We start from the raw sequence: 27,682 nt of genomic DNA, 5'->3' as shown, positions 1-27,682 counted from the left end.
GAAACTCCAAAGGACGTGTCCTCATCGTTTACGACATGCGAGAGATGGCGGCAAGATACGGAGAACATAGGTTTTATTTTCTCATAACTAAAGAGGACCAGTCTGTGATGGAGACCAGCCAAATTTGTCTCTACGCATGCGGCACCACATATAATCGGTCAGCAAATCCGTTCTTTTTGAATTGGAACAAAGGACACCGTCCCCTGTTTGCTAGATCTCAACAGTTTTCGAAGTAGACGATACAATTGCCGTTGACGTTCCTGTCGTCGTCTGCGGAAAATTCTCCCGTTCCGGCGTGGACAAACACACTGCTTATCTCCGGAAACTCCCTGTACTAATAATTCCTGCAGCTTTCCTGGCGATAACGTAAATTTCTATTCTAAACATATCTTCGCGACAAGAAACGCACACTGATATTTTGGTACCATTCCCAATATGTAGCGGTCCTCACTTTGCTCGCTGGCCAGTCGTATAACAAAAAAACAAAAAGACAACAAGAGCTCCGCAACCAAAGAACATGAGTGCTAACTCACTCACCTCAAGTAAATCAATTTCATTGTTCGTAAACTTGACGTAGGGTACAGTACGAGCAGAGCTGGTTAACCTTCTCGCCCAAGCCACCGTCAGCCATGTTGGAATTCCAAGTCGACACCGCACTCCCCTGCCACGGTGGCCGCTCGCTCTACGATTGATTCTATCTGTCGCGCATAAAGCTATCATGGAACGCACGATAAGGGCCGTCTCCCTGATATGGGCTTTGGACCCAAACTGTTAAGGCCTTTTTGCCTCGAGTTGTGGACTGAAGATTAGACGGCTCGAGTGGGTCTCTCTCCGCCAAGGATTTTTTTAATGATTCAGCATGGGAGTTCTTCAAGAAGAGTGCTTTCTGGCCGTGTGCCTGTCCATAGAGGCTACGGTTGGGTTCCTACCTTTCTCTCTGTTATTTTTATTTCATCGGAAATTGGAACGAGAGAATTGACGGACTGGTCAGGTGATTTTTTGTGGCGCTCCCCTGTCAATATTAACCACAGCTGATGAACTGCTCCTCCTGTACAGATGTTTCTGTTGGGCGAGGATGTGGCTGCGCAACCGACGCCAGGGGGCTTGTGTGGGGGATCAACGCAGTTGTTTTGCTCACAAGAGAACACTGTCCGAAATATCGGCTGACCCCACAGATCGGAACTATATGCACACAATTGTATCCCATCACTGGAAACTTTTACGGACATGTATTCTGTCCACACAGAAAAGCCCAGAGACCAGCTCCCGTGGCATAGTGGTTAGGATGATCGCTTTCCACGCCGAGACTGGGAGGTGACACGGGTTCGAATCCTGTCACCGGCTGTGCTGTCTGAGGTTTTCCCTCGGTTTTCCGAAGACTTTCCAGACGAATGTCGGCACAGTTCCCCTTGAAGTCGGCCCAGGACGCATACTAACCCCCCTGTCCCCCACTCCTTCCTGCTGTACTCTCTCCATCTGTTCACGTCTGTACGCCGCTCATAGCCACAGTTGCTTCGCGGCGCTAACACGGAATTAAAAAAAAAGAGAAGCCCAGATGCGCATTACAGGTGTTTTAATTGTGAAAAAAAAAAAAAAAGGTGTTAGGTGAAAAAAATAAAAAGAGAATAACTGTATAGTGTTGTTGTCGAGAACATCGATATTTGGTGCCACATGCTACAAGGCTATATTATGGAGCTGAAAGAATTACATTTCTCGATAACTTGTGGTGTACCGACAACGATGACGGTTGTGGTGCGGCCCACGCGCACGAGCGTGTCTTCAGTCCTTCGACATTACGTTAGTGGGCTAGCATTACTGCCAGAATAAATCTTATCAGCCCTATTATTCCCTAGCCTATTATTTATTAGCTTATCCCTATTTTCTTTCTTCATCAACGTCAACGTCAATCTCATCAGCCCACGGAACGGACGCATTTACAGAGTTCTTAAATGAGCGACACCCTTCCTTTTCTCTTTCTGAAGGCTAACCCTATAGCAACGTACAAATGTTCAGCTATAACAGATGACATTCGGATGACGCTCATCTCAGAACAATGCTTGACGTATACATAATATAATTTGCTATCGCGGGGACAGTATTCAACTGCTCGTATCCCGTTGCTCGAACGAGGGTGCTCCCCACGTGTCAATCAGGGTTGGCTACCCAAGTGTTATGTCCAGAAGGTGTCCTCTTAGCCCAGGATTCTCCCATATTGTACCGAGAAGTGGAAATCCTTATCGCACGCCACGATAAGGATGACGAGACCAGTAAGTTGTCGAGTACCGACTTGTCTGCTGATGCGCGTCTTCGTGTTCTGTGGCACTTGCGCATGAGGGCAGAGTCCGGGTTCGCGGGGAATGGGCATTGTGTTCTCCATTGTGTGATAAAAGTGGACGAGAAATTAGGTGCGTTTTTGCTTCGTTTTGTTGTTCTTCAGAGACTGGCATCCATTGGCTTTCGTCAACCATCAGGTGGTGAGAAAGTCATCAGTCTTGGGCACATCGTGCGTTGTTGGAGATCTTTTGCACAACGGCCCTTATAGTGGTTGCTCGAGCTCCACTCTCGCATCCGGAGGATGGTGATCGGCTATTTCCAGTAGCACACGCGTACAAGCTTTGCAGAAATATCTTACAGCTCATAGTTCAAGTGCTGTACACGCGCTGGAAGTCACTGGCTGTGGCTGCACTTATGTTTTCGCCGTAGTTGAATAACAATGTCGTCGTTATCTTTCTTCCAACCTTGAACACCCAGGTTACAGAGTCGATTGATTCGGTTCTCTCGAACAGCGTAGAAAGTTCAGACTAATGAGCAATCAAGCAATTTCTTCAGTTCGAGTGAACGGAAAGGACATCATGATTCATCCCTTTTCAGTGCTTCAAGTGAAATAGTATACATCTCACTTCTGGAGCCACATACCTCCATATTACTTTTGTGGCTCACATCCAATCCAATCCAATTACCAGCGGCATCGCACAGCGGGTGAAGGCGTCCCGCTCGTTGGTGGTAGCCAAGGTCGTGCTGAAGACTGGAAGGTGGTGGGTTCGAATCCTACCACCGGCTGTGCTGTCTGAGGTTTTCCCTGGGTTTTCCGAAGACTTTCCAGACGAATGTCGGCGCAGTTCCCCCTGAAGTCGGCCCAGGACGCATACTAACCCCACTGTCCCCTCCCACTCCTTCCTGCTGTCCTCTCTCCATCTGTACGCCGCTTATAGCCACAATTGCTTCGCGGTGCTAACACGGAATTAAAAACAAATGATTTGATTCATGAGTTATTGCATCTTTATAATCCCAATGCCCGCTCCTTCCTGCGCTTGCTTGCCGTTCAGTGTGGCAGTATGACGAAATTAACTAACCAAGCTAACTTAGTTATCGAAAAAAAAAAAAAACTAAATGAATGCATCGTCCGCAGGGAAGCCACCTTCTCCATCGAGATACGCACCTGACACGGGCGACCCAAACAAACCGAATCGGCGGCAGTTAAAACCGTATCGTGTGACGATAAACCGCAGATTACAGGCTCTGATACAGCGAGGGTTTCCCTTATCGAAAAGGTCAGATATTGAGGGGGTAGTAGACTCCTCCCGATTAGATTTGGACCTCACGTTCCAGATATACGTCTCTAATCGGTTTTATCTTCCTTAAGAAGGAGATACCGCAAATCGGTGTGCATATAAAGATATACGGCAAGCGTTTATAAATAAGGGCTGTTGTCGGTCAAGTTATCTGCGGAGAAATCGGCGCGGGATAAACGGGAGATGTAGTTAGTGCCTCAAGGATACCGACAGCGCAAGATAGTGCAGGAAGACGCAGAGCGGGATACCCTCTAAAGCTGTGAGCTGGTGGGGCTGGGATTTTAGAATTTCTGACCACGTGTGTATAAAGTGCATGACTGCTGACGAGGAAATAACAAAAAAAAAAGCATGTATGGCAAAATTAAGTTGGAGACAGCTGTATGAAGCAGTGTTGGAGGCATTGTAAACGTGAGACAGCATAGAGGCAGGTTACGGAGTGCAAAGCCTATAAAAATATAAGCTATAATAGGGGCAAGAGTGTTTTACTTGGTTTTAATTTCCCATCGGTAATAAATGCCACCGGTTCCTGCGTAGGATAAATTACGCGGTAGGAAAAATAAATAAATAAAACCTACTTCAACGCGTCGTTTTTATCAAATCCAAGAATGTGCCCTGTAGCCTGGGGAACCACTGAAAGGCAGCTGGTGACACTGATGCAAAAAGGTAACCTCTAGACTATAGGAACATGAAAAGGAGGTCACGTTGAAGAGTGGTGGGTTAGAATCCTACCAGTGGCTGTACTGTCTGAGGTTTTTTCCCAGGGTTTTCCGAACACTTTGCAGACGAATGTCGGCACAGTTCCCCCTGAAGTCGGCCCAGGACGCATACTAACCCCCCCTGTCCCCCACTCCTTCCTGCTTTCCTCTCTTCCTTCGGTCCACATCTGTACGCCGCTCATAGCCACAGTTGCTTCGCGGCGCTAACACGGAACGAAAAAAAAACAAAAGTCCGCACATGATTTGTGCACATCTGAAACATAGTCAAATGTACTGACACATTGCCTGTATCCGAAGCGGGGGCGGCACGGGTCAGAAAACTCATTGCGACGCTGCGGAAGTTCTAATCCCCAAATCGTGCAAATGGGACGCTGCGTTCCGCGTATTTCAAACACTGGCGTGGCGACATCCACCTGCTAGCTTGCATGCGTCCCTTTGGCATAGGTACACGCTCTGAATTCGTTTGCTGCGTTTAATATACAGTCTACGAATATCGTATGTCATGCCAAAGGTGGAAAGTGTCATGTTCGGTTAGGGACAATGAAAGTCGATGGCCTCCGCCCCGCAGCTGCGATTCGACTTTCTCTTTCTCACTGACAAGAAGGAAAGCAAACAACAACCGCGCGTGCTCTGCATCTGTACATGCACGTACAAAACATATGTACAATGCAAAAATGATATATACATAAAAGTACAACTTATTTTCAAGGAGAACTGTTTATAATCCGTGCTTGGTGACTGCGGGCTTGGGCTATGCGATGCAGATAGTCTTCTTCTTCTCTGTTTGTCATATGCCGCATTGAACGCAGCTTCCCCTTCTCCTCACTTCTTTTCCTTTTCCTTCGTCCTTATATTTTCTCCTTTAAGTTGAGTAGTCTTTCTCACTTGGGAAAAATCGCAACCTCCATTTGAAAAAGTGAAGGAAAACGTAAACGGCAGGTTTTGATTAGATTGGATTGGAGTGAATTTTTAAAATACATTTTTCAATATTGCGGCTCCACAAGTGTGGAACCGGCTACAGTGCTTATACATACTTATAGCGAATTCGGGTGGTCATTTCGTAGCATAACGGTCGAGCGCTCGGAAATTGCTAGGTCGGCGACCGAGCTGGATCACGTGACCATTGCCACCCGAACATGATTGCTAGGAATCTAGCGGTTTTAGCTACTTGGATCACGCTAGGGGCATCGCGGTCGCAAGTCTTCGAGTTCTGTCGTCTGCTAAACCACGTGATTTCAACATGCGGGCCAATGAGGGCACTCGCCACCGTTGCCGTGCGGATGTGACGACACCGGATACTGTTGAGCAATCTGCTGCTCGATCGTTTTGAGGCCGGGCAAAAAAAGTGCTAGCTAGCAAATTCCGAGCGCTCGGAAAGCGCCACGCGAACATGCGGGATTTGCTTCATTTTGACCAAGCGAACATGACTGCTCGAGATCTGGCAAAAAAAGTTGCTCCGAAATGACCACCCCAATTCGCCATTATACGCACTTGCTGCTCCTTGTTGACTCTGTATGTAGAGCAGGTGATCCGAAGATGTGACTTTTTGTGATATTTTTCTTTACAATCATCATCTTGTTACTTCTTTTTTCTTTTTTGCCATCAATCCATTATGCTGACCGATTTCAAAGGCGATGAGACCTATTTCTCTCGACCAGGTGGCGCGATTGAGAAGAAACGTCAGCGCCCAAAGAATATGCAACGCGCGGTAGTTTACCAGACGACGTGGCAATTTGAAATACATGGTCTCGACGAGTTGTTCGCGCTTGGCAAGATGCACCGCTTTTTTGTGTGTGGATTTCCTACAGCTTTTGTAGCTTTCTCCGGTGCCATACCGCTTGAAACACCGCGCAGAAACGCTGATGAAACTACCTACTATCGGATCCAAAATATTTCGAATATATAACGTGATGACCTTGTATATTTTAATACAGCCACTATCCGGCACGTGTTGCGGCAGACTGTCGAAGACCCTAGCACCCTGTCTGGGACCCTGCATTCTGTCTCCCTCCCATAACGAAACATGACGTGAAATGCCAGAGAATAGGATATATGTTTGTGCATGAAAAACTAAGGCCTTCATAAGCCTGTGAGTCACCGAGAGTGCTTTATTTTCTTTATTTATTGGTTTTTTGTTTTTTGTTTTCGCAACCGCGATTACGAAGGGGTGCAAGGGGCGGCGTTACAGTTTGCCCGGAGCGCAATCCATTGTCATAACGCGATATGTTCAATGCTTTGGCTGTCCGGAACTGTACAACCCATTGTTCTCGAGCAGAAACCAGGTACACTTGGGACGCGTATCGATAATATTGAACGAGTGAAGCACGGCAGACAGAAAAAGAAAAAAAGAAAAGAAAAATGCCTGCGCATACAGATCACGTCGCGAAAGCGAAGAGGAAAACGTGAATGAGTTCCCGGACCGGTGCAAGGCCCCGTTATTGTTTCCGTTAGTTTAAAGAGCTCCCACCTCTCCAGCCGATAAGGTTTCATACATTCCTTTCGTCTTTCTCTTTGGAGTTAAACGGGACATATAAATCACACGCAAGGTTGAGTGTGTGACGTGTCTCACATTGGGATCATAGTGGACGTATGGAAAAGTAGTAAAGGTTTATTGATATGCAAATATGCATCTGGGTCGCAGCCTCCTGGGACAGTATCCTGGTTAATTTTGACTAATGAGCCTCTTAATCATGCAAGAAAGAAGTTCGCTGCAATGTCAAGATATCTGGGCCCGCTTGAACTGCCGTTGAGGACATTCATTAGCGCTGTCTTTAGTAGCTCTGTCAGTGCTTTAAGCATGAGCAGCGTTGAGGAATGTGCCCTGAGCAGTACCGGAGCTAGAGGACACCACCGAGGAACTTTCTCAACTGAGCGTTCGTGCAAGCGGGCCCTGTTCCTTTTGATGCGCTGATGTTGTTGCTGTTTTCACAACAAAAGAAAGAAAGGAAGGAATGAGCAATATAGCGTGTGAGAATTGCCCCGGAAATAGGAGCAAATTTGGTGGTCATTTTTGTCGCCCCTCGAGAATAGCGCTTTCTCGGAAAGCGGTGCGCCACCGTTTTTTTCTCCCTCGCATTTATGTATGTCAATTTCGTGTAATTTAAAACAAAAAAGGAATTTCCCTATTTTATACAATTCTGTCCATAGTCAGCACAGGCACCCTGTCTGTAATGATGTGAAACAGCGATACGCAAACTTGCCATGTTGGCGCACAGATGGCGCCACAGCGGCACTTCGCACCCCGGATTGGATTTGAACTGAAAGTAATATGGACTTCCCACTTCAATTAACAATTTCTTTAATTCCTCAATTTTTTCTTGACCTCATCACCATCATCGATTAATAAATCCCCACCTATCTCAAATTGGCGTACGCCTTTTTGTGTCAATTAGCATATGCCCGAAGTTCCAGAAAAAGGTGTACGTCTCCTATTTTCGACAAATAAAAAAAAGTTAACTATATTATTTGGAATGGCCGGGTAACGCCTTCTTTATGCGGGCCTGGGATGGGCTAGGGTGCCCGGGTCCGTACATTGCCGGGCCTAGGTCGCGCTCGAGCCTGTGTTACCCCACTGTTAGTTCAACTTTTACAGTCATCTATACACTGGGCCGGGCAGGATAGCTTATAGATTTCTCGGGTTCGTACCGGGCCTGGGCCGTGAAACCTAGAAATTCTTCGGGCTTGGACCGGGCCCGGGCGATTAAATCAAAGGAAAGCCGGGCTCGTGCCTAAGAATGCGGCCCGTGTAGTGCTGTATGATGAATGCTCAGGACATTCCGTGTAAATCTGCTCCGATTACCTTCCTTGCGATTACCTACTCATGGATAGCCACCACTCAGTTATGTCTTCTGACTTTCGAAAACGTACGGCTCTTCCGCTGTGATGGGCAAATTACCATAGCTGCGTACTTGTCACAAAAAGGCACACGCCTCTCGCTTTGAACAAACAGAGAGAGAAATGTCGTGGCGTTGCACAAGTGAGCGTGGCCGCCCACAGCAAGCCGTTCCATCAATACCACCATCTCTTTTACGATTGTACATTTGGGGCAAAGATTTCCCTCCGCAAACATCTAGAACTTGCGACTTGCGTTGCAGTATATCTCTGCTTTATAATCGCCTTTTACAACGTGCGTAACTTGAACATCAGTTAGTCAGTATATTTCTCGAGCTCCAGTTCACCCGACGGTCAAGGACAACTGCTTATTGCAAGTTTCAAACAAGAAGCAACATCATTGACCGGCACTCGCCTGGTGAACACATAGATATGCAAATGGTACTACCGTCACACCGCTAGAACGAGTTCACTGCGGTTTCAAGTACTACTTGCGACATATACTTGTCTGAAATCGACAGCTCAAGGTTTGTCCTGCATGAAATCCTCCCAGGTGTCGATGGTTTCTTCCAGCTAAGAGACTCGTACGGCGAACTGTCGCCCCTTATCCCCCCCCCCCCCCCCCCACAAACAAAATAATGATACAGGTCCTTGAGGGACAGCCAATCGAATACGGACTGCTGTACATTTGAATGAAGATTTTAGACAAGTGTGTCGAAAGGTCTCCCTTGCGAGGCGCAGCGGCAGCATGAAAACTCACGGAGCTGTGTTTGCATCCGTTCTTGTTACTACGCAGCAAACACTGAAAAGTATAATGTTTACGCAAATTAAGTGCGTTTGAAGCTTTTATTCGATGTTCTTATCTCGTCTCAGGAGTCGTTACAACTTACCGTTACCGTTACGTTGTAGTGGATGAGGCAACTAAACGTAGAAGGACAAACACAACACACGCCTCACAATGCCCAGTTGCATACTTCAATTGACTGACGGCAGTTGAACAGGGGGAACCAGCAGTAGGATTCGAACCCTCTGATTGCCAGTCAGAGGTGCTACCAATCAGGGGCGGATTCAAGGGTCTGTCGCGGGGGGGGGGGGGGGCGGTCTTAAGGAAATTTCGTGCTTTGCGGGAGAGCATCATCCAGGAGATAGGGTTTTTACATAGGGAACACAGCCGTATAAGAGGGGCGGTCGCCCCCCCCCCCCCGCCCCTCCTTTAATCTGCTCCCGCTAAAAATAACACCATGCTGTACCCTCTGTTCAACTAACTACGTAAGCCGTAGTAGTATTACATGCATGCATTGTCGTCGAGTATATAGGATAACTATTAGGAAGGAAGAAACTAGAGATGGGACGAATAATCCAGAATTTTTCGAATCCGAATCCGAATACAAAGAAGGTTCTGCGAATCCACGAATCTTACGAATCTCGAACCTTTCGCTACTCTCCACCACCTTTCCCCTCCCGAGAAACATGCCGCCTAATCAGGCAGGCAGGGCTGGGCACTATTATAATACTTTGTATTATAATAGTATTACTGTAATACATTTTTGTATTAGTATTACGTATTATAATACAGATTTTAAAAATGTATTTGTATTAGTATTATAATACGCAGAAACGCATATTACAAGTATTATAATACCCCAGTAATACTTCTCGGATTTTGATGTGTTCGTTCACCCCGAATGTCTTAGACGTCTTGTGGCATATTCAATATGCCGCAAGACGTTCTTTGCTTCGAACATACAGGAGAGCACTCGAAGAAGGGGCGGATCCAGACCCTCGGTTTGAGGAGGGGGGGCGGTGTCTTTGTCGGGCGCGTATTAGGGGAGGGGAGAGAGGGAAATCCAGGGTATAAACTGACTGTTTCCCCCCACACAGGATCCACCACTGACTCAAAGATTGAATTTTTGAGAAAATGTTATTAAAGCCAAATAATCAGTAATGCATCTATTGTTTCATACAACAGGCACTGTAAATCGTGAAATCAATGTTGTGTACGCCCTGGGCTTTTCAAAAAGTTATGTATTCCTTTATTACCATAATGTATTATAATACAGTATTAGTATTATGTATTATAATACACATTTTCGAAAAGTATTTGTATTAGTATTATAATATGTGTTTTTGTGGAGTATTATGTATTAGTATTATAATACGAAAAAATAGTATTACTGCCCACCCCTGCAGGCAGGCAGACCTCTCGGGTTCCTCCCAACGACACTCCTCCTCCTTCTCCTCCCCTCCTCCTCGAACCTTTCGAATTCTTTCTTTAAAAAACAGGCCAAAAGCCAGGGAACGAACACTTCTATTAAAAAGTGTTTTGGAGCAGAACTTAAAGCTTCATTTAGTGAAAAGCAGATGAAATAATAGTTCACTTTCAGGAGAAAACATACCCATATTCTTCTTCCTAAGTGTACTTTATTGAACATGTTGTTCACCGACAACGGGAAGTACATAAACTTTCGAGTCTGAATTATTTTCACAAAACCAAGAAACGATCAAAATAAAATTAAAAAGTCTTACTTTGCAACTTGTAATGTCGGAGCTTTATGCTCTTGTTCTGGTGCACCCCGGGGCCCGACGGCCAATCGGGCTTTCGGCGGACTCAGGATGGCACCAATTTTAAAAAGAAACAAATAAACGTGGTTTGTGGATTCGAAAGATTCGATTCGCTTCGATTTTGGGCATTGGGATTTGGGTTCCCGAATCTCGAATACCTGCCTAGGATTCGAGGATTCGCGGATTCAGTTGGCCCACCTCTATAAAAGAATATAGCTTTTTAGAAGAAATCTTGATGCGACCGTCTTTCCGGTGACGTTCCCATATAGATGGAGCAGAGCGAATGCTTCATAAACATCGGTTTCCAAAATGAACTGCTTTCGCAAAACCGACACGCAAACATAGCGGAAACATTGTGATCTCAGTCGTTCTCAATGTCGTTCTGAGCGACATTATTAACGGTGATTTCAAATGTAGACATTACAGTGTACGGGGAACGCGAATCACTGTTGTATATCTGAGCGAGGAAGTCCTGTGGCGTTTCCTCTGTGTGATGTGTATTGGAACCAAAGTAGGGGTTGAGTCAGCGCATGCATTACCATTCAGTGGGACACCTTCCTGTGAAGCATGGCATCCAAATACGTATGTTATAGCCTGTAAAACATCTTGTGTTAGCCTCTTCTGTTAGCTGGCATTTTTGTCATCACATGTGAGGGTAAAAAAGCTTGCCAAGTATGATTTTTTTGCAATGTGATGCATAAATTTCGCTTAATCGAAAAATATATACCTAAAATATATTTTCCATTCAGAACAGAATGTTTAGTTCACCTGCCTCCATTAAATATAGCAATGGGAAAGTACTCGCAATGTATATCGCAGAATATATTTTGACTATGTATTAGCATCACAGTCCAGTCGAAGTCCATCTGCTACAAGTGCAGGCGGTCTAGACAGCAACTATAGATGGATACGAACTCCTGAACAACAAACCTCAGCAATGTAAGATTAATGTATTGTCAAGGGCAGTGGTATATTGTTGGGTAAACAAGTTGCTCGTCTTCTTTAGAGCGTGTATTGATATGAAGTGGTGAACGTATCTAGGGAACGTACATACGTATTGGCATCAACGTAGCGAATCAGTCACACAGACTGGCTTCAGCTTTCCAAACGGAAGAGCCTGCAATTAGCTAACACTACCTGCTGAGCAACAACCAGACTTGTACGTATCTTGAGTACGTACTCAAAATACAGTATTTTAAATACTTTTTCCGGTATTTTGGTACTCTACTCAATACCTTTTGCGACAAGTATTTTTAATGTATTTAAAATACTTTTTTCGGTATTTGCTACTCAGTACTCAAAATACTTTCCTTCCTCTTCAAGCCATATCCAGCACACTTCCCGCCGTGCCGAGATTTTCAGCTCACTGGAATTCCGGGAATTCGCGAATCTGTCATTTATCCTCTTGTACAATAGGCTGGTCCCACGCTTGGCCTTGCTTGTCAATAGCCAACTTCGCCAGAAAACCGTTGCTATTCATATTGCCAGGTGAATCACCAGGGGATTAGGTACAAGAGAATCCCGGCATTTATTTCCTTGGTCACCAAAGCAATAAACACGTGCCAGAGGTTGAAAGAGCCGAACGGACATACAGGAGGGATTACGAAGTTTTGGGTCAGAACATATCAACAAAGTTTACTTGGGTTCACCAAAGTTCACCAAACATTACTTGACACCAAGGCGTTGCAAATGAAAGATATGCTTAAGCATGGCTTATGAAGTTTATTGCTTTCATTTGTAAGGCCACGTTCAGAATACGCGTTTCACTTACTGCTAATACTAAAGTACTTTAAAGAGTATCTTAAATACTTCTTAGAGTATTTAGTACTCTACTCAAATTACTTTCAGTTTTGAGTATTTTGTACCCTATTTTAAATATTTTACGCAGTATTTTGTACAAGTCTGGCAACAACCCTCAGCGTGTAAAGGATTAATGTGCTAGTCGTCGCAAAGAAACAGTACAAAACTGCGACAAATTGCAAATGGCATAATGGCATCACCTCCAAAGTCGCACAAAGCTGGACAGCAAACGTATCGCAGGCATCTTCGAGGAGGAAGGACAATGTTTGCCAGCGTTTGCCGAAAATGGATAGCACCAAGCGCTGCTCTCTCCGTGTGAAGTACTCTGCAGGATTCCAGCTAGAACTATAGATGTGATACTTCTGCCACCCTTCGCGTGCGATCACCGTGAACTGTTACGCAGCGAGCTCCGGATACTTGAGAGTCAACCTCTACCGCCAAAAGAATAAAGTGACGCCCGTCATGAAGCGGTACACGGGCTCGGCGCAACTACTGGATGGTATTCTATCGAGTTTAGCGAGACACTATGCTACGTCTCAAAACGTATGCCACACCGCGAAAGGCGTGTTCTGAAGTCTCGCGAGTAGGACAAAACGGACAGAAAGGTTGTCTTGCGGATTCTAAGCAGGAAAGCATCATGCGCCATCAGGTGCCCGACTGGGCGGCATCTAGCGGTCCTCGGAAGCTCATATAGGCTTGGCAATGAAGCCGGGAGAGTTGTCAGTGGAGAATTGAATATTTTTGTATTGGAAATATTAAATCTGAATAACTCATTTATTTGAACTGCAGAACAATTATACAACACCTACTAAATACGAAATTACGATATAGGCATAGCTACAGACGGAGGGCACGTGTGTATACTGCACGACGTTCTGCGCAGTTCGACGAACTTTCGAATTTCTGGTATAGTGAGGTTCTCCAAGGCTCGTAAAGGTTCGCACACTTAACCTTTCCGAGAGTACCACGGCACTGAAGACGTGAGTGCTATAGTTACAACACTGCAGTACGAACGACGAAAACCTTTGGAGCTGAGGCCGCAGTTCGATCATCGTCAGTTTAGACGGTGCACGGGATAAAATGGCGCTCGTGCGCAGGTCAATTGTGTCTTTTTATGTCAATTCTGCACACAGTAAAACAAAGAGATCACTCGCACGTACTGACTTCCGTAACATCTTTAGTAGGCCACGCCTTAGCCACACTGTCGTGCCACTTAATACTAACCGAGAAGCCTGGCACGTAGTACAGCAGAGTTGTCACGAATGCATACGTGGCATGCATGGAAGGACTCCAGAAAGCTTAGCTGCAAACGATTCTTTGCAAATAGTGTCTAATAATAACGGTACTACTAATCAGAGTGAACACTGGTTGTACATATCATATAAGCACAACAATGTTAACGCCGGGAACACCGAAAAAGGTCCCAGACCGACTCAAAGGAATCCATCTCGAAAGTCTCCGATAAGGTGTCTCTTTAAAAAAGGAAACCCTCCACTCACCCACTCAACCGAATATCACAACACACCCACAATATCTTAACGACTGATATATTCAGCTCGGAGATTAGACGTCCGCATCATTACCATAGGTAACATTGATAACCAGCAAGCGCACGGTCAAGTCGCTGCTGCACCAATATAAGGACCCTGGCAAGATAAGCCTCGCGACCATATCAGCTTTCCTTCCCGATTATATTTTCCAAACTCGCTGTAATACCAAACCCACAGGAAAGAGGCCATTAAAGCCCGTAATCTTGGTGGCTTCTGATTAACCGTATCAGGACTCACCAGCTGTTGGACGGGTCGGTCGCGTCCACATGGCCGTTGGCAGCAACGTGGTCTGCACTTGCAGCATGTTCGTCCATGTCCGGCGCGACACGTTGACCAGCTGACATGAATGATTCGTGTTTCGTGGTACTGTGTTGGTGTCTTTATGGTGCTTGATGGGCGTAAGTGAGAACTGTGAATAGTGGCCAAGATGGCGGCCGTGTTCCTGGGCCGGTGCTCGCGTCCGCTGATTGGCTGCGGTCAGCACGAGTGTATGTACAGGGCGATTGAAAGTTTATCACCGACTTTTGGACCGTCGCCGGGCTTCCTTTATTTGTTCGGGTCGTCATGGCGATAGAGATAGCGCTTAGAAAGGGAGGGGGGGGGGCAGAGAGACGTTCGTGTGTGAGAGCGTCTGAATAGCACGTACATGGGTGGCGAAGAGAATCGTCTACTCTTGCCGCGAATGGAATTATCCTGGAATGCCATCAACGCGTGTACTTGGCTTAGAGGATTCGGATTATAGAAAATACAGAAGTACCGGTTGGAATCAGGCTAAAGCTGTTGAAGGTGTTCAGGACGATTTACTTCCAACTCCATGGGCTGTCAAAGCCCTCTGTGACACTGTTGTTCTCACTTGTTACGTATTATTTTGTGTCCCTTCTTTGTCTTATATACTTCTAGACCTGTCCTTCGGCTCTTATTAACCAATTAATTATTTTCCTTGAGTTATTCGGTGCAACCAATTATGCGTGCAGTGGACCTGCACCAGTAGCATTTCCGGTGTAACAGAAGCAAACTCGCAGTCCGATGTACGCATGAGCAATGGTTAGTGAGGTAACATTAAACAGGGATGTCAATAAGTTCACGGAAACGATGTCTTTTTGCTTCTTTCTTTCTGTTATTTCGCTTAATATTTTTTTTTTTGTTCTTCACTCTAGGAATGACTTTGTTGATGACGATGAGTTGGGCTTTTCTGGCGCAAAAGCGTCCAGGCTATGATGCGGCAAACTAGGTAGTTTATGATTATTGTAGACTGGTGGTGATTTAGTTGGGGCAAAACGTGGCAGCTTTAGTTTCCTTAATGCATCTTGACCAAAGAGGGTATACAAACAGACGCCCATTTTTTTCAACTTTTTTTTTTTAGGTTTCAAATATGATTGCGGATTTTCTCGCATTCCGCGCATCACCGACCTGGATATGAGACAGATAATTGCTTCAATCAGAAGTTATTGTGTATTAAGGTTATCATTCATTCGCAAGCCAAACGCCACTTATTACATGGCTCCGAACTGGTACTGGCACAGGACTGTCATGATGCCGGTACCGTGCTTGGCTAATCGCTCATCTTTCGTGCACGCCTTGTGCCCACTATTAGAAGGACCGTGGTCGTTGTCTTTTCCGTTTCGCAGGTGGGACGGTGAGGCGGGATCTGTTCATTCTGGAAGGGGACGACTACCCATAGACGATGACAATTTTGGCAGGTGGTCTTTGATGAGCATATATTCTTATAACATATTTTCAGTGCGTAAAGGACTGGTTGCGGTTGCGGACAGAGATGGCGACCTTATGCTTCCCCTATATACTCTCTTTTCTAACTTATGAGAACGCGATAAATATGTGAAGATATGGTGCTGTCTTTAATGCCATGTTAGACCGCCGCGAAGCAGCTGTGGCTATGAGCGGCGTACAGATGTGGACCCATGCAGAGAGGACAGCAGGAAGGCGTGGGGGACAGGGGCGTTAGTATGCGTCCTGGGCCGACTTCATGGGGAACTGTGCCGACATTCGTCTGGAAAGTCTTCGGAAAACCCAGGGAAAACCTCAGACAGCACAGCCGGTGGTAGGATTCGAACCCACCACCTCCCAGTCTTCAGCATGACCTTGGCTACCGCTACCACCAACCAGCGGGACGCTATGACCCGCTCGGCCATGTTGCTGGTTTGCTGCACCGTAAGATTTTGCTCAGGCATTAAGGTTTGGAAACGTTGTAACCTTTGTCCGTACCCGTAATAAGTGTCTCGTGTAACTTTTCCAGAACATCCCAATAAAAGCTAACATGATAAGGCTCTAGATGAACTGACCCCCCTCAAGGGGAGGCAGGGACATCTTAAAATAGACTATAAACGCAGCAGGACATTCATACTTCGAGCTAGTCGAAAAAATCGGAGGCGATGTCAACCACCCTGAAACTTTATACACTGAAAGCCGTCCGTCCCACACTTTGACGGAATTTTATAGAATTTCGCACGAAAATCATTCCTCGTGCATCTGGGCGGTCTGACATGAATGAGTCAGATCCCGTCCTGCATTTTCGGGAGGCTATCGAGGTGTGTAGTCACTGTGAAATTCACCCAGTAGACATCCGACTGTGCATGATTAAAGTGTGCAACCTGCATATTTTTTCTCTGAGAGGCGACAGTGACGCTTTCCCTGCCGGGATAATGCATTCGTATATGAACTGACGAGAATATGAACTGTTACTTTACAGTTGACAACACAGGCCCGTAAATCTTGCCCTTCTTGAGGCGCTTTAAGGATATACTCTGCTTTCCAGTGACAGTCAGTGCTCCTCTCTGCTGTGCCTTATTCTTCATTACGTCGTCTTTCGTCCTCCTCATCAGAGGACCCTTCAATTGTTCCGTCAAGGAACTCATACTTAACTAATTTCAGTTCATCCTCGAGCCTCACATGTAATGAAGTCGAGACACTGCACCACAGAGAAACATTCCATATCACTATCATATTATCATCATCATCATCATCTATTTGTTGTTGCTCTTACGATATCGATACATTTTTCACCACCACAACTTACCACGTAAAATACAGAACGTATCACTCTGTTCTATCTATCGTTCTATCTATACGCAAAGATTATGACGTCTAAGCGAGCTGGAAGCAAAACAGTGCAAATAGAAAGAAGAGGAGGCCTGCTCGTCCTTTCTAGTGGCGCAACAATGCGGAGAGGCCATTGGATTGGTCTTCTACAAACAAATCTCCCGTGATGATTGGACAAGTCGTTTGTCGAGCTAACGACATTTTTCATTCCGCGAGAAGGAAGTTTTTCGCACCTTAAAAGAAGACTTCACAATGATTCGAAGAAGAAAAAAAAAATAGGTGAGCATCATACCGAACCACCCACTCGATACCAAATACAACATTTGCATTTATTTTGCTCGGGTAATTAATTCCTAAATGATGGCAATAGCAAACCGAAACCTAAATGCGAAGAGCAGAAAACAGAGCTCCATACTACGGCCGTTCGTCCGGAGGAGGATTCCGTGAAGTCAACAAGCATTGTCGTCTGCTTCGAAACCTGCATTTTCCCTTGCCGGATGCCTGATGATGTGAGCAGTGTGTTGCTTTCAGTGCCCTCGCGCTTCAGAGAGGCGAAGCGCTCGTTTCGTAACAAATTCGCTTGAATAAAATCTGGGCAGTTTTGGAACGAGATATTTCGTACACATGTTCCTAACATGTATCCCAAAGGTTACGGATATACTACAACCTTTGTGGTAATTTTGTTGCAGAGTCCCACTTGAATGCCCCTTGAAATGCGGTAGCTCCACAGGGCCGTCTTTCGATCCTGATATTTGGGTGCTCGCACTCGCTTCGATAACTGATTCTTCTTCTCGTTCCCAATCATCATCACCAGAATAAAGTTGTTGTTTTAGTTGAAGCAATAGAAAGAAGGTTGCGAACTGCATGACGGCATGTCGCCGAAGCCCGCTGTTTCTGGGATGCGACGCACCGTAAAAATGCGCGAGCGACAAAAGGAAAATGAAATGTCGTACGCACATGCCTCGCCTCAGAACGAGTTTCCACCAAGTAATGAAAATATGGGGATTGCCCGTCATCGCTACGCTATTCGCCTCTCGAGCGACTGGGAATTGACGGACAAATTGTGTGTATATTTTGGACGTAATAATAATAATAATAACTTTATTTTTGTTTGGGTACCCAAAAACAACCACTAGGGTATACTGAGCTACGGAAACATGTTTTCAATAAGAATGTTTACTATATAGCGCTCCTTTGCGGACGATATCCCACTGCTGTGTTGCCTGCCACTGATTGATGAAATCATTAATCCGGTTATTTTATAACGAGAGAGAAACCAAGTATGACGGTGTAACGAACAGTTCAAAGAGACATAGGAAACGTGTCGTTCAGTCACATAAGTGAATACAGAGGCATACTTATGTGCAAACACGTAAGTTCAGTGCAGAGACAAGATATGACACTTTATTGATAGAGAGGCTCACAGGAAACAAGCCAGGGAGCAATTTGAGATATCTATAAAAATCACCCATATATAGCCTCGTTTCCTGCATCGTTGCTGGATCTTCGTCGATGAACTGTTACTAGCTCTAGTCTCGTGCAATAACAACCGATGATTACTTTAGTAACAACTACCGCATATAACGCATAATGTAAAAACCCCACATCTAGTTATGCGATTACTTTACGGATGAGTCCTATTAGGATATTTTACGGAGTTACAGATGGACCCTGTTCCTTTTGTATTGGCGTAACGACATCTCTCATTCCGCGAGAAGCAATTTTTGCGCACGTGTGCGTACTACGCGGGACACAGAAAGCGATAAGGCGAATAACTCGGTCGCTTAGCTGAGTTCGGTCTCTAGCTAAGATCGGTGAGCATGTAGGGTAAAGTGTTGCTCCCCGAAGACGGGGGCAAGTTGAGGACAGTTTGGTTTTTTCGCGTGGCATTTTCCTAGCAATATTTTTTCTCGTCTGTGACACCAGGGCGAGCACAGCCGTTGTCTGGGCTTTGAAGTAACGTGTTGACGTTCCGCACGTGGCTTTTTAGAAAGACGGGAGACGCTGTTTTGCAGATGTTGTCCAGGTAAGAGGGGCCTTTTTTTGCCCCATCTGCAACTTTCGCGATCATTCACATCCAATTTGCTCATTTCTGCTCCTCGGCTAATAAAACACGACCTCGCCGTTATGATGCTGTGTCACTGCCCTGTGTTTCCATGTGCACTACTCGTGGCTGACTGTTTCGGCTGGCCCAAACAAAAGACAAAATTTAAACCCGGCATTAATTTTTGGATGTCATCAACTTACCCATAGGGTGGAGTGGGTTGATGAAAATATGTAGCCTGTCATTTGTGGCTCGTACGAAATAAATATCTGGTTCAGCACCACAGTAATTTGTGCATCGAATTTCTCAAAGGTTTGGGGATTCAGTTAACGAATTATGGTACAATTGAGGCGATTATTCTGACCAGGGTTGCGGCGTTGCCACTGCGGAATTGGAATGATTCCGGAATTATTTCAGATTTATCAGAGCCCGGAATGGAATTGGAATGGAATGGGGGAAACTGTCCTAGGAATGGAATGGGAATGGAAGTAGGCAGTTTTTCGCAGGAATGGAATTGGAATGGAATGGTCTGGGTGTCCCGGTGGCTGCTGGGCTAGCCTGTACGGCTGCGGGTCCCTTTTCTTTTATTGATGGAATTAACGGAATGGGGTCGTCAAGCCCATTCCAGGAGTGGGAATTGGCCATACCTTTTCATTCCGAGGAATTGAAAGGAATGAACTTATCACAAATCTCCATTCCTCGGAATGGAATTGGTGGCCCCATTCCGCAACCCTGATTCTGACTGCTATTAACTGAATGGCTCAACTGTCTCCAACATAGACCACATTACCCGATACGTTATCGCCCGGCAGAAAAGAGTTTGAGTTATAGGACAGATTAACTGGGACAAACGACCTTCCAAGTTCGTGCCATATAACAATATAATGCAGGTAGCATGGCGAGGAGCACAACGCTCAGTAACTTCGAAGAATGGAATCAGAAGAATGCAAAGCAGAAATGGTGCGAGTAGGCTGGTGCGCGGCATTTCCTCAAGCCTCAGGTACAGTGGGCGTCCGTTCTTTCAAAGAATTGGGAAACGCCTTCTTTCAATTACAATAATTGGCTATGCATTCCGGGTTATGTGAACCGATTTATGGTCGGAGTAGTGACCCTATGGGGCGTTGCCATCATTATCTTTCACTAATTAACTGTTTAATCGCGAAAGATCTAGCTGAGGTCTAGTGGTAACATTTGTTCCCTTTTGTGCGCTGATACCGTTGCCATTTTCAGGAAAAACGACATGTTTAGGATATTTTTGTTGCTGCCCCAGAAATCCGCTCTTCCCTTACCCTTACGTGCGAGGGAAAACAAGCGTTGCCTTTTTTCACTTCCCTCATATTTAAGGGCAAGGGAGGGCACGTGTCCGGGGAAGAGACAAAAATGGCATCCACAACATCGGCATGGGCATGGCCAGCATGGCGTAACGTTTCTGAAAAAGCAAGCAAAACCGTTTGTAACATGATATTTTCGTCATGCAGGTTTTCTCCTGCAAATGCGATGACCGCGAATATACGCTCAATATCTGCGAGGGTGCCGGTGCGGATGCGTTCTATTTCAACCAGCGCGGTCACGGATATGACTTGCGGGGTTAATCTGCTGATATTAGTGAGTTTTAGTACATCGTACGCGGTCGCCTTTGCGTACGTAAGGGATAGCATGTTGGTTCTGCGCACTGCGCGAAGCTCGCCTTATGCTTTGCGCGTGCGCAGAACCATCAACGCTATCCTTTACGAACGTTTTTGAGCCTTTTACGCCTTTGCGTACGTAAGGGATAGCGTGTTGGTTCTGCGCACTGCGCGAAGCTCTCCTTATGTTTTGCGCCTGCGCAGAACCACCAACGCTATCCCTTACCAACGTTATCCCTTACCAACGTTTTTGCGCCTTTTACACCTTTGCGTACACAAAAGAATAGTGTGGCGCTTCTGCGTACTGCGCGAAGCTCTCCTTATGTTTTGCGCGTGCGCAAAACCACCAACGCTATCCCTTACGAACGTTTTTGCACCTTTTACACTTTTGCGTACACAAGGGATAGCGTGGTGCTTCTGCGCACTGTGCGAAGCCCGCCTTACGCTTTGCGGGTGCGCAGAACCACCAACGCTATCCCTTACCAACGCTTTTGCGCCTTTTACACCTTTGCGTAAACAAGGGATAGTGTGGTGCTTCTGTGCGACTCTCTCTTTATGTTTTGCGCGTGCGCAGAACCACGAACGCTATTTCTTACGCACGCAAAGGCGACAGCGTATGGTAGACTAAAAGCTCTCTATTACCGCCGCACGACTCCGTTCACGGTTTCATTCCTCATGTGATGCTTATTACCAACACGTTGTTTCGTCTGCGTCATTCGAGTAGAGATTCTCTGTTTCGCGCCCAAGGGACGTTGCACATCCAATTGCGGCATTCCACTTTTACGAGGTAGCTGAGTAATAAAGGGCATGAGACGGATGCCTGACTACACCATGAAAACACTCCTGTTTGACTAGGCTATACGTTCATTTCTACAGCGGTTATTAACGTCATTCAGAACCTGCACGGGGGCAGGAAAAATATGCGAATACATCGAGGAGAAAGTCCGCGCCTTTCTAGATTATTTTTTTATGTATTCATAGCGGGAACGAGGATGCAACAACACAGCAGTTCCTTTTGAGAAAGTAGCGGGGATATACCAACAGTTGCTGAGTCATTGTTAGGTTAGGTTGGGTTAGGTTAGTGTATAGACACAAAACTAAAAGTAAATCCCTCGCAAAGGACCAAGGACCTGATCCACTTGTACCAGGTCGTCAAGGCGTCGATGTGCCCAGGTTCAGAGTTCGAACCTGAGACCTTGAGATGAGTAGGTGGAAACGTTAATAACTGGACCTCCTAAAGCAGCGCTTACAAATCAGACACACGCATAAAAAAGATTGTGAAGATTGTCATTTTAAAACCGAAGCGAATAGATATGTAGCCAAAGCAAATAAGCATAAGTTCTGATACAAACATAAACCCCAGCACGTGTACGCGATATGTATACACGAAGCAACGCTCACTTTGTTATGGCCGACCGTGTGCCGTTCCTTACCACGTGCTGCTTCGGAATTATCCGAACGTGTTCGGTTTGAACGGGACATACGATTGGGAAATCGAATCGAATACAACATGAGTGGCTCTAGAATTCGAAAAATTCCCATATCGCGCAGCGGTGCTAACTAACAGCCATTTGTCAGAAGGTTTATTGCTGCTCTTCTTACGGTTTTTCTTTTCTTTTTCTTTTCTTTTTCTTTTGTCCGTTGGCGTACCGGAACATAACTATACGTCAAGCACAACCTCACCACACGTACTTTGCACGGCCCAACTCACTCGAAAGCCGCGAATTTTTCCTGCGTCTACTTTATAGTTTCATATCACCGCACACAGGTGGCGCAACACACAGAAGAAGGGTCATTGTTGTCACCAGCGACAGTTATGTGTGTGCCTGTATGAACGAACAGCAGGCACAGGAAAAATATGGCTCTGGAATGAGAAAGACCGCTCAAAAATATATAGTAACATTTTGTTCGATTTTATTTCTACAAGTGAAAACGTTCGAAAAACAAAGAGTGAATGGAACGGAAGAAAAATGGATCTCAGTCTGCAGAATCTGAAGCGGGATCGACCCCATCATACCTGAGTAAATTACTTCTAAAACATAATTAAATTACATTCCTCATTACTCCAGCTAGAATTTAATTAAATTACATTGCTCATCACTGGGACTGAAATGTAATCAAATTACATTACAATTGCTACGAAAAACTAATGACATTACAAAGTCATTACTTTGCCATTATTGACTATTGACATTGCCAATTGACATTGCGGCCTTTCTCATTCCACAGCCATATTTTTCCTGTGCCTGCTGTTCGTTCATACAGGCACACACATAACTGTCGCTGGTTACAACAATACTCACGCCATGCACTACCCTGTTGAAAAAACCATAGAGCCATCTGTATGAGCAATCACATGGAGCCCATGTTTGTGTTTGAGTTTGAGTTTGATTATAGAAAAAAAGCCGGAAGATATTGAATTCGTCACTGACGAATTCTGCTACTCCCACAAGGAGAAAGAAAAGGAGAAAAGGAGAAAGAAAAGAAAAGAAAAGGTGAAAAGCTAAAAATAGAAACACATCACCCCTCCCAATCACCGAACTGTACGTGCATATGCGTAGCTACATCCCCTACAAGTGAGCTGAAGTGCAAGAAACAAAACTGCAACGGGGAACTCGACGACACATGCCTAGCATGCGGTCCTAAAATACAGATTCCATCTCACTGCTCACTATGAATTTGACAAGCGCTGACAATGCCGCATCTCTCTTCCCGGGTTCCCATACACCCAGCACCTTGACTATATCGAAGGTTCTATTGTCCAAGCGGTCTAGAGCAAACTTCAATGTAGCCCTTTGGGATGCATATCTTGTGCAGTGCATAACGATGTGTTCCGTGTTTTCCACAGATGCACACACTGGACAGTTTGCTGAACTAGCCCTGCCGACTGGAGAAACTGTTGACCGTACGGAACGTTAAGGCGAAACCGATGCAAGAGTGTTTGTATAGGTCGCGGTATGCTGGACGGAACACGGAATTTCAGATCCGGGTCAATCTGATGAAGCAAGGATGACCGCCTGTCGACTTGTAACCATTGCCTTCTGCAAATGTCTTCTGTCAGCAATTTTAGCATGTGCTTCACATCTGACGTGGAATATATCACCGTGTGTTCCGTTGACGATAGGTGCGCTATGTCCGCCATCTCATCTGCAGCTTCATTACCGCGTATGCCAACATGTCCAGGAATCCACTGAAGCAGTATGTCGTGGCCAGTGTCTACTGCTTTCTTGTATGCGATGAGAATGTCCCGTACTATTGGCGCCATACAGCCACTTCCCAAGAATGATGTTATGGCTTGGAGGCCGGCCTTTGAGTCGCAATATATGACCCATTGCGCAGGCTCCTGGCGTGCGGCCACATACTGCATTGCAAGCTGCATGGCTACCAATTCCGCAGCTGTCGACGATGTTCTGTGGGAAAGCCTTGCCATTCCTTCTCTACTATGCTGTGGTAAAACAAACGCTGATGAAGACCCTTGACGTCGACCCGTCTGTGAAAATTGCGGTCCTAGCACGATGGCTCTCCATCAGAGACAGACAGTACTGTTTCAACACTGGGGATGGTAGTGAAGCTTTTTGGTGATATACGTCAGGAACAGTCAGCGCGATACGAGGAAGTTGCAGTGTCCACGGAGGATCGACCGCCGTTAATGTCAACTGTGCTTTTGGTAAAGCACTGCGATATGGAGCTATCACGTTGATGAATTGCGAATTTCGACGTGCCACCTTCCTTGCAAGGGGGTGTTTGTGATGCCGCCTGCATAGACGAACGTAGTGCCGCACTGTTTCCTGCGTCCTTAGTACATCTAATGGAAGTTCTCTGGCTTCTACTGTAGTTAGGACATTTGACGTTGCACAAGGTACACCGAGGCAGACTTTTAAGCTTTTCGATAGTACGCTTTGGAGTGTCCTCTCTGACGTGTCGCTTATTCCATGCAGTACGGGCAAATGGTAGGCCATCATCTGCCGAATAAGTGCCTTATGTACGGCGAGAAGAGACGCTGTCGACATTCCCCAGCGGGAGCCGCTGATGCGCCGTAGGATGTTGATGCGTGCGTCAGTTCTTTCCCTGAGGTGTTTAATGTGCGCAGCCCACGAGAGCTGCGAGTCGATTATTACTCCCAAAAACCGGTGATGAGACACTCTCCTTACTGGCTGGTCGTCAAGCTTCAATTGAAAAGTCTTCATTTTCTTTCGACTGAATGGAAGAAATACAGTTTTCTCGACTGATATGTCCATGCCCCTCTCCGTTAAGAAGGAGACCGTACAATCTAAGGCATTTTGAAGACGCTGCCGCAATGCGGGCATCTGCACACCAGAGCACCATATACAGATGTCGTCGGCGTACATACTAATGTGCACGTTCTTCGGCAACCGTTGCGGTAGGTTCGCCATGACCACGTTGAACAGCAGGGGACTCAACACGCCGCCCTGTGGCACCCCGCTTGATAGGCCATGACTGTCACTATTCCCGTCTTCGGTTTGCACATACACTGACCTTCCTGCAAGGTAGTCTGCGATCCACCGTAGAGACCGACCTTGTATTCCTAGGCTATACAGATCATATAGGACGTGGCTGTAACTGACCGTGTCGTACGCCCTTTTGATGTCTAAAAATGCCGCCGCTGTCGTGCGACCTTGCGCGCGTTCATGTTCTACGAAGGTCACCAGGTCTAGTACGCTGTCCATAGTGCACCTGCCCTTTCGGAAGCCAGACATGCATTCTGGAAGCAGCTTTTGTATGTGTTTATTGTATGAGCAATCATAGCTTCTATGAGCATGTATGAGCTATATGAGCTGGTATGAGCTATATATTAGCACTCTCATACAGCCTGTGAACCATATGAGCATTCTCATACAGCGTATTCATGTACACCAATGCACATGAACATCAATGACATCAATGACATGTTCCCGAGTTTTGTGGGAGGCACAAGGGACAAAAACACAAGAGTTAACGAAACTTGCCTTCCCCGAAATTCGCGGAAATGTGTGCTGACAGTTAGCTTGTACTCTCCTATTTGTCTCTTCTACATGTCAGGCTAGTGTGCCACGTATGACGTATCATTCCACAACGTATAGACGAAGATGACACAAGGTATCACATATGTATTGGCATCATCGTGGAAGACCAGCCATACAGGAAGACAACAGGAAGATTGTCTGGAGGATGGGGCCCGCAAACAATGATTCTCCAAGGCTACAAACTGTTGAACTGAAGAACGTTTGTTTTCTGGGTGCGCTAACTAAAGTAACTGGCTCGTCGAAGGGAACTGACGTCCCCCGTGCCGATTGAGTGCTTCACCGTTCATGGTTGGCGTTGGAATTTGTTTAACTCGCACGCCCTCAACTCTCTGCCAAGTGCAAGCACAGAACATACACCCCATTCTTTTGTAAAAAGGAATGAGTATTGTCATTAAAATTACTGCTCAAATGGAATTAAATTTCATTAGAAATTACATAATGTAACAAGTAATGCGTTACATTACAAATTACCAGGAAAAGTAATTCATTACAGTAATTTCATTACAGTAATGACATTACTACCCAGGTATGAACCCCATAGTGTATTTTTCCGACATCATCGACATACGTAATGAGTGTCAAATTAACCTTATGTATGTAAATGTGCACGATGCATTAATTATATCGCTCAAAAATATGTCGCGTTTGCATGTACTTCACACAGCTAGTTTCCGCAGAGCACAAAAAATTATGTGGACGGTATCATTTACTTGAACTTTGGGAGGTGGTAGAGGCATAGGCACAAAAACGCAAGACTGCAACAAGACAACACTACACCATAGTCTATCGACCTGTCTACTTGTGCTTTGTGAAATGGAACAGTCTGCATCGATACACCAGCTTATTGCTTGCATTCGAATGCTCTGATCAGAAAAAATTATTTCGCACTAACGTTCCAATCTCGAAAATTCAATGTAAGAAACGTTAACCAAGATAATGAGTATTAGTATAACACTCCAAGCAACACAATGTACCGAAAGCCGAGTGCAATAGGGGTGAACGAGTGCGAACCACTGGTTGGTGTGTTACCTGCTTTTTATCTTCTGTTTGTGTGTGCCTCCACTAAACTTTTTTCTCCTTATATTGATAGTTGTGTGCCTTCACGAAGTTTTGTTTGTATATATGTTGTTATTATTATTTGATTTTGCTTAGTCGATAGTTGCTGACTGTTTCCTTTCCCCACCCCCCATGTAATGCCTGCAAGGGCCTTTGGGGTATCATGAATAAAAAAATAAAAAAATAAAAACGAGTAGGTGGAAGGCCGTGAACAGACTCGTGAAGCTAAAGAACATTGATAAGACACATACCGTCCACCCCTATTGCACTCGACTTTCAGTACATTGTGCTGCTTGGGACCGTGGTCATGCTAAAACTCACTATTAGAGATTTTTACAGCGTCAGTTGTGTAGTGGAGACTCTCCCGAGATCGCGTCGGCGTCGTCGACATTCGCATGTCCGCACAAAACTCTTATCGCATGTGCGCTCAGCGCTGGGAGTAACGAGGAGAATCCCGCCAGTTTACAACCGCTATCGAAGGAAAGTGAAATAAAAACCAACATGAAACATGTGGGGGGGGGGGGGTGAGGAGGAAAACTGCACCGGTTTACTACCGCTATCGGTGGGATCACCGGATTTTTAGTAACTATAGCCGAAAGTGTGCAGGATGAGAGCCCGAAAACGCGAGAACCCATTTAAAACCCTGTGAGCGAGGCTCATGCCACCACTAGGATGGGTTGCCCCAAGACTGTGAAAACATCCGAACAAGTGTTCCCGAACAGCCCCCTCGTTCAGGACACCACTCACCTCGCCAACCATTTCAGCGACCACAAATCAATACCCATCACGCTTAAATAAATTTGTCTACGCACTTTCATCCGGCCTCATTTTGCCACACGCCCAGT

General features: G+C 45.7%; 1 protein-coding gene and 1 long non-coding RNA gene across 3 annotated transcripts in view; one reads left to right on the top strand and one right to left on the bottom strand.

Moving 5' to 3' along the window:
* LOC135388237 (GATA-binding factor 6-A-like) overlaps positions 1 to 14,485 on the bottom strand; it is a 62,037-nt gene extending 47,552 nt beyond the window's left edge. The window contains exon 1 of one of the 2 annotated variants that reach the window (XM_064617647.1): positions 14,269 to 14,485. In XM_064617647.1, the coding sequence (XP_064473717.1) occupies positions 14,269 to 14,375 (107 nt within the window). In that variant the 5' untranslated portion in view covers positions 14,376 to 14,485. Of the gene's footprint in view, positions 1 to 537; positions 709 to 14,268 lie in introns of those variants that run through there. The other variant, XM_064617648.1, reaches the window with a different exon arrangement.
* Positions 1 to 27,682, top strand: part of LOC135388238 (uncharacterized) — a 41,055-nt gene that overhangs the window by 3,980 nt on the left and 9,393 nt on the right. The window lies entirely within an intron of this gene.

Source organism: Ornithodoros turicata, chromosome 3 (genome assembly GCF_037126465.1).
Source record: "Ornithodoros turicata isolate Travis chromosome 3, ASM3712646v1, whole genome shotgun sequence".
In the NCBI taxonomy this organism is placed as follows: Eukaryota; Metazoa; Arthropoda; class Arachnida; order Ixodida; family Argasidae; genus Ornithodoros; species Ornithodoros turicata.
This window is presented reverse-complemented; position numbering and strand designations above follow the sequence as displayed.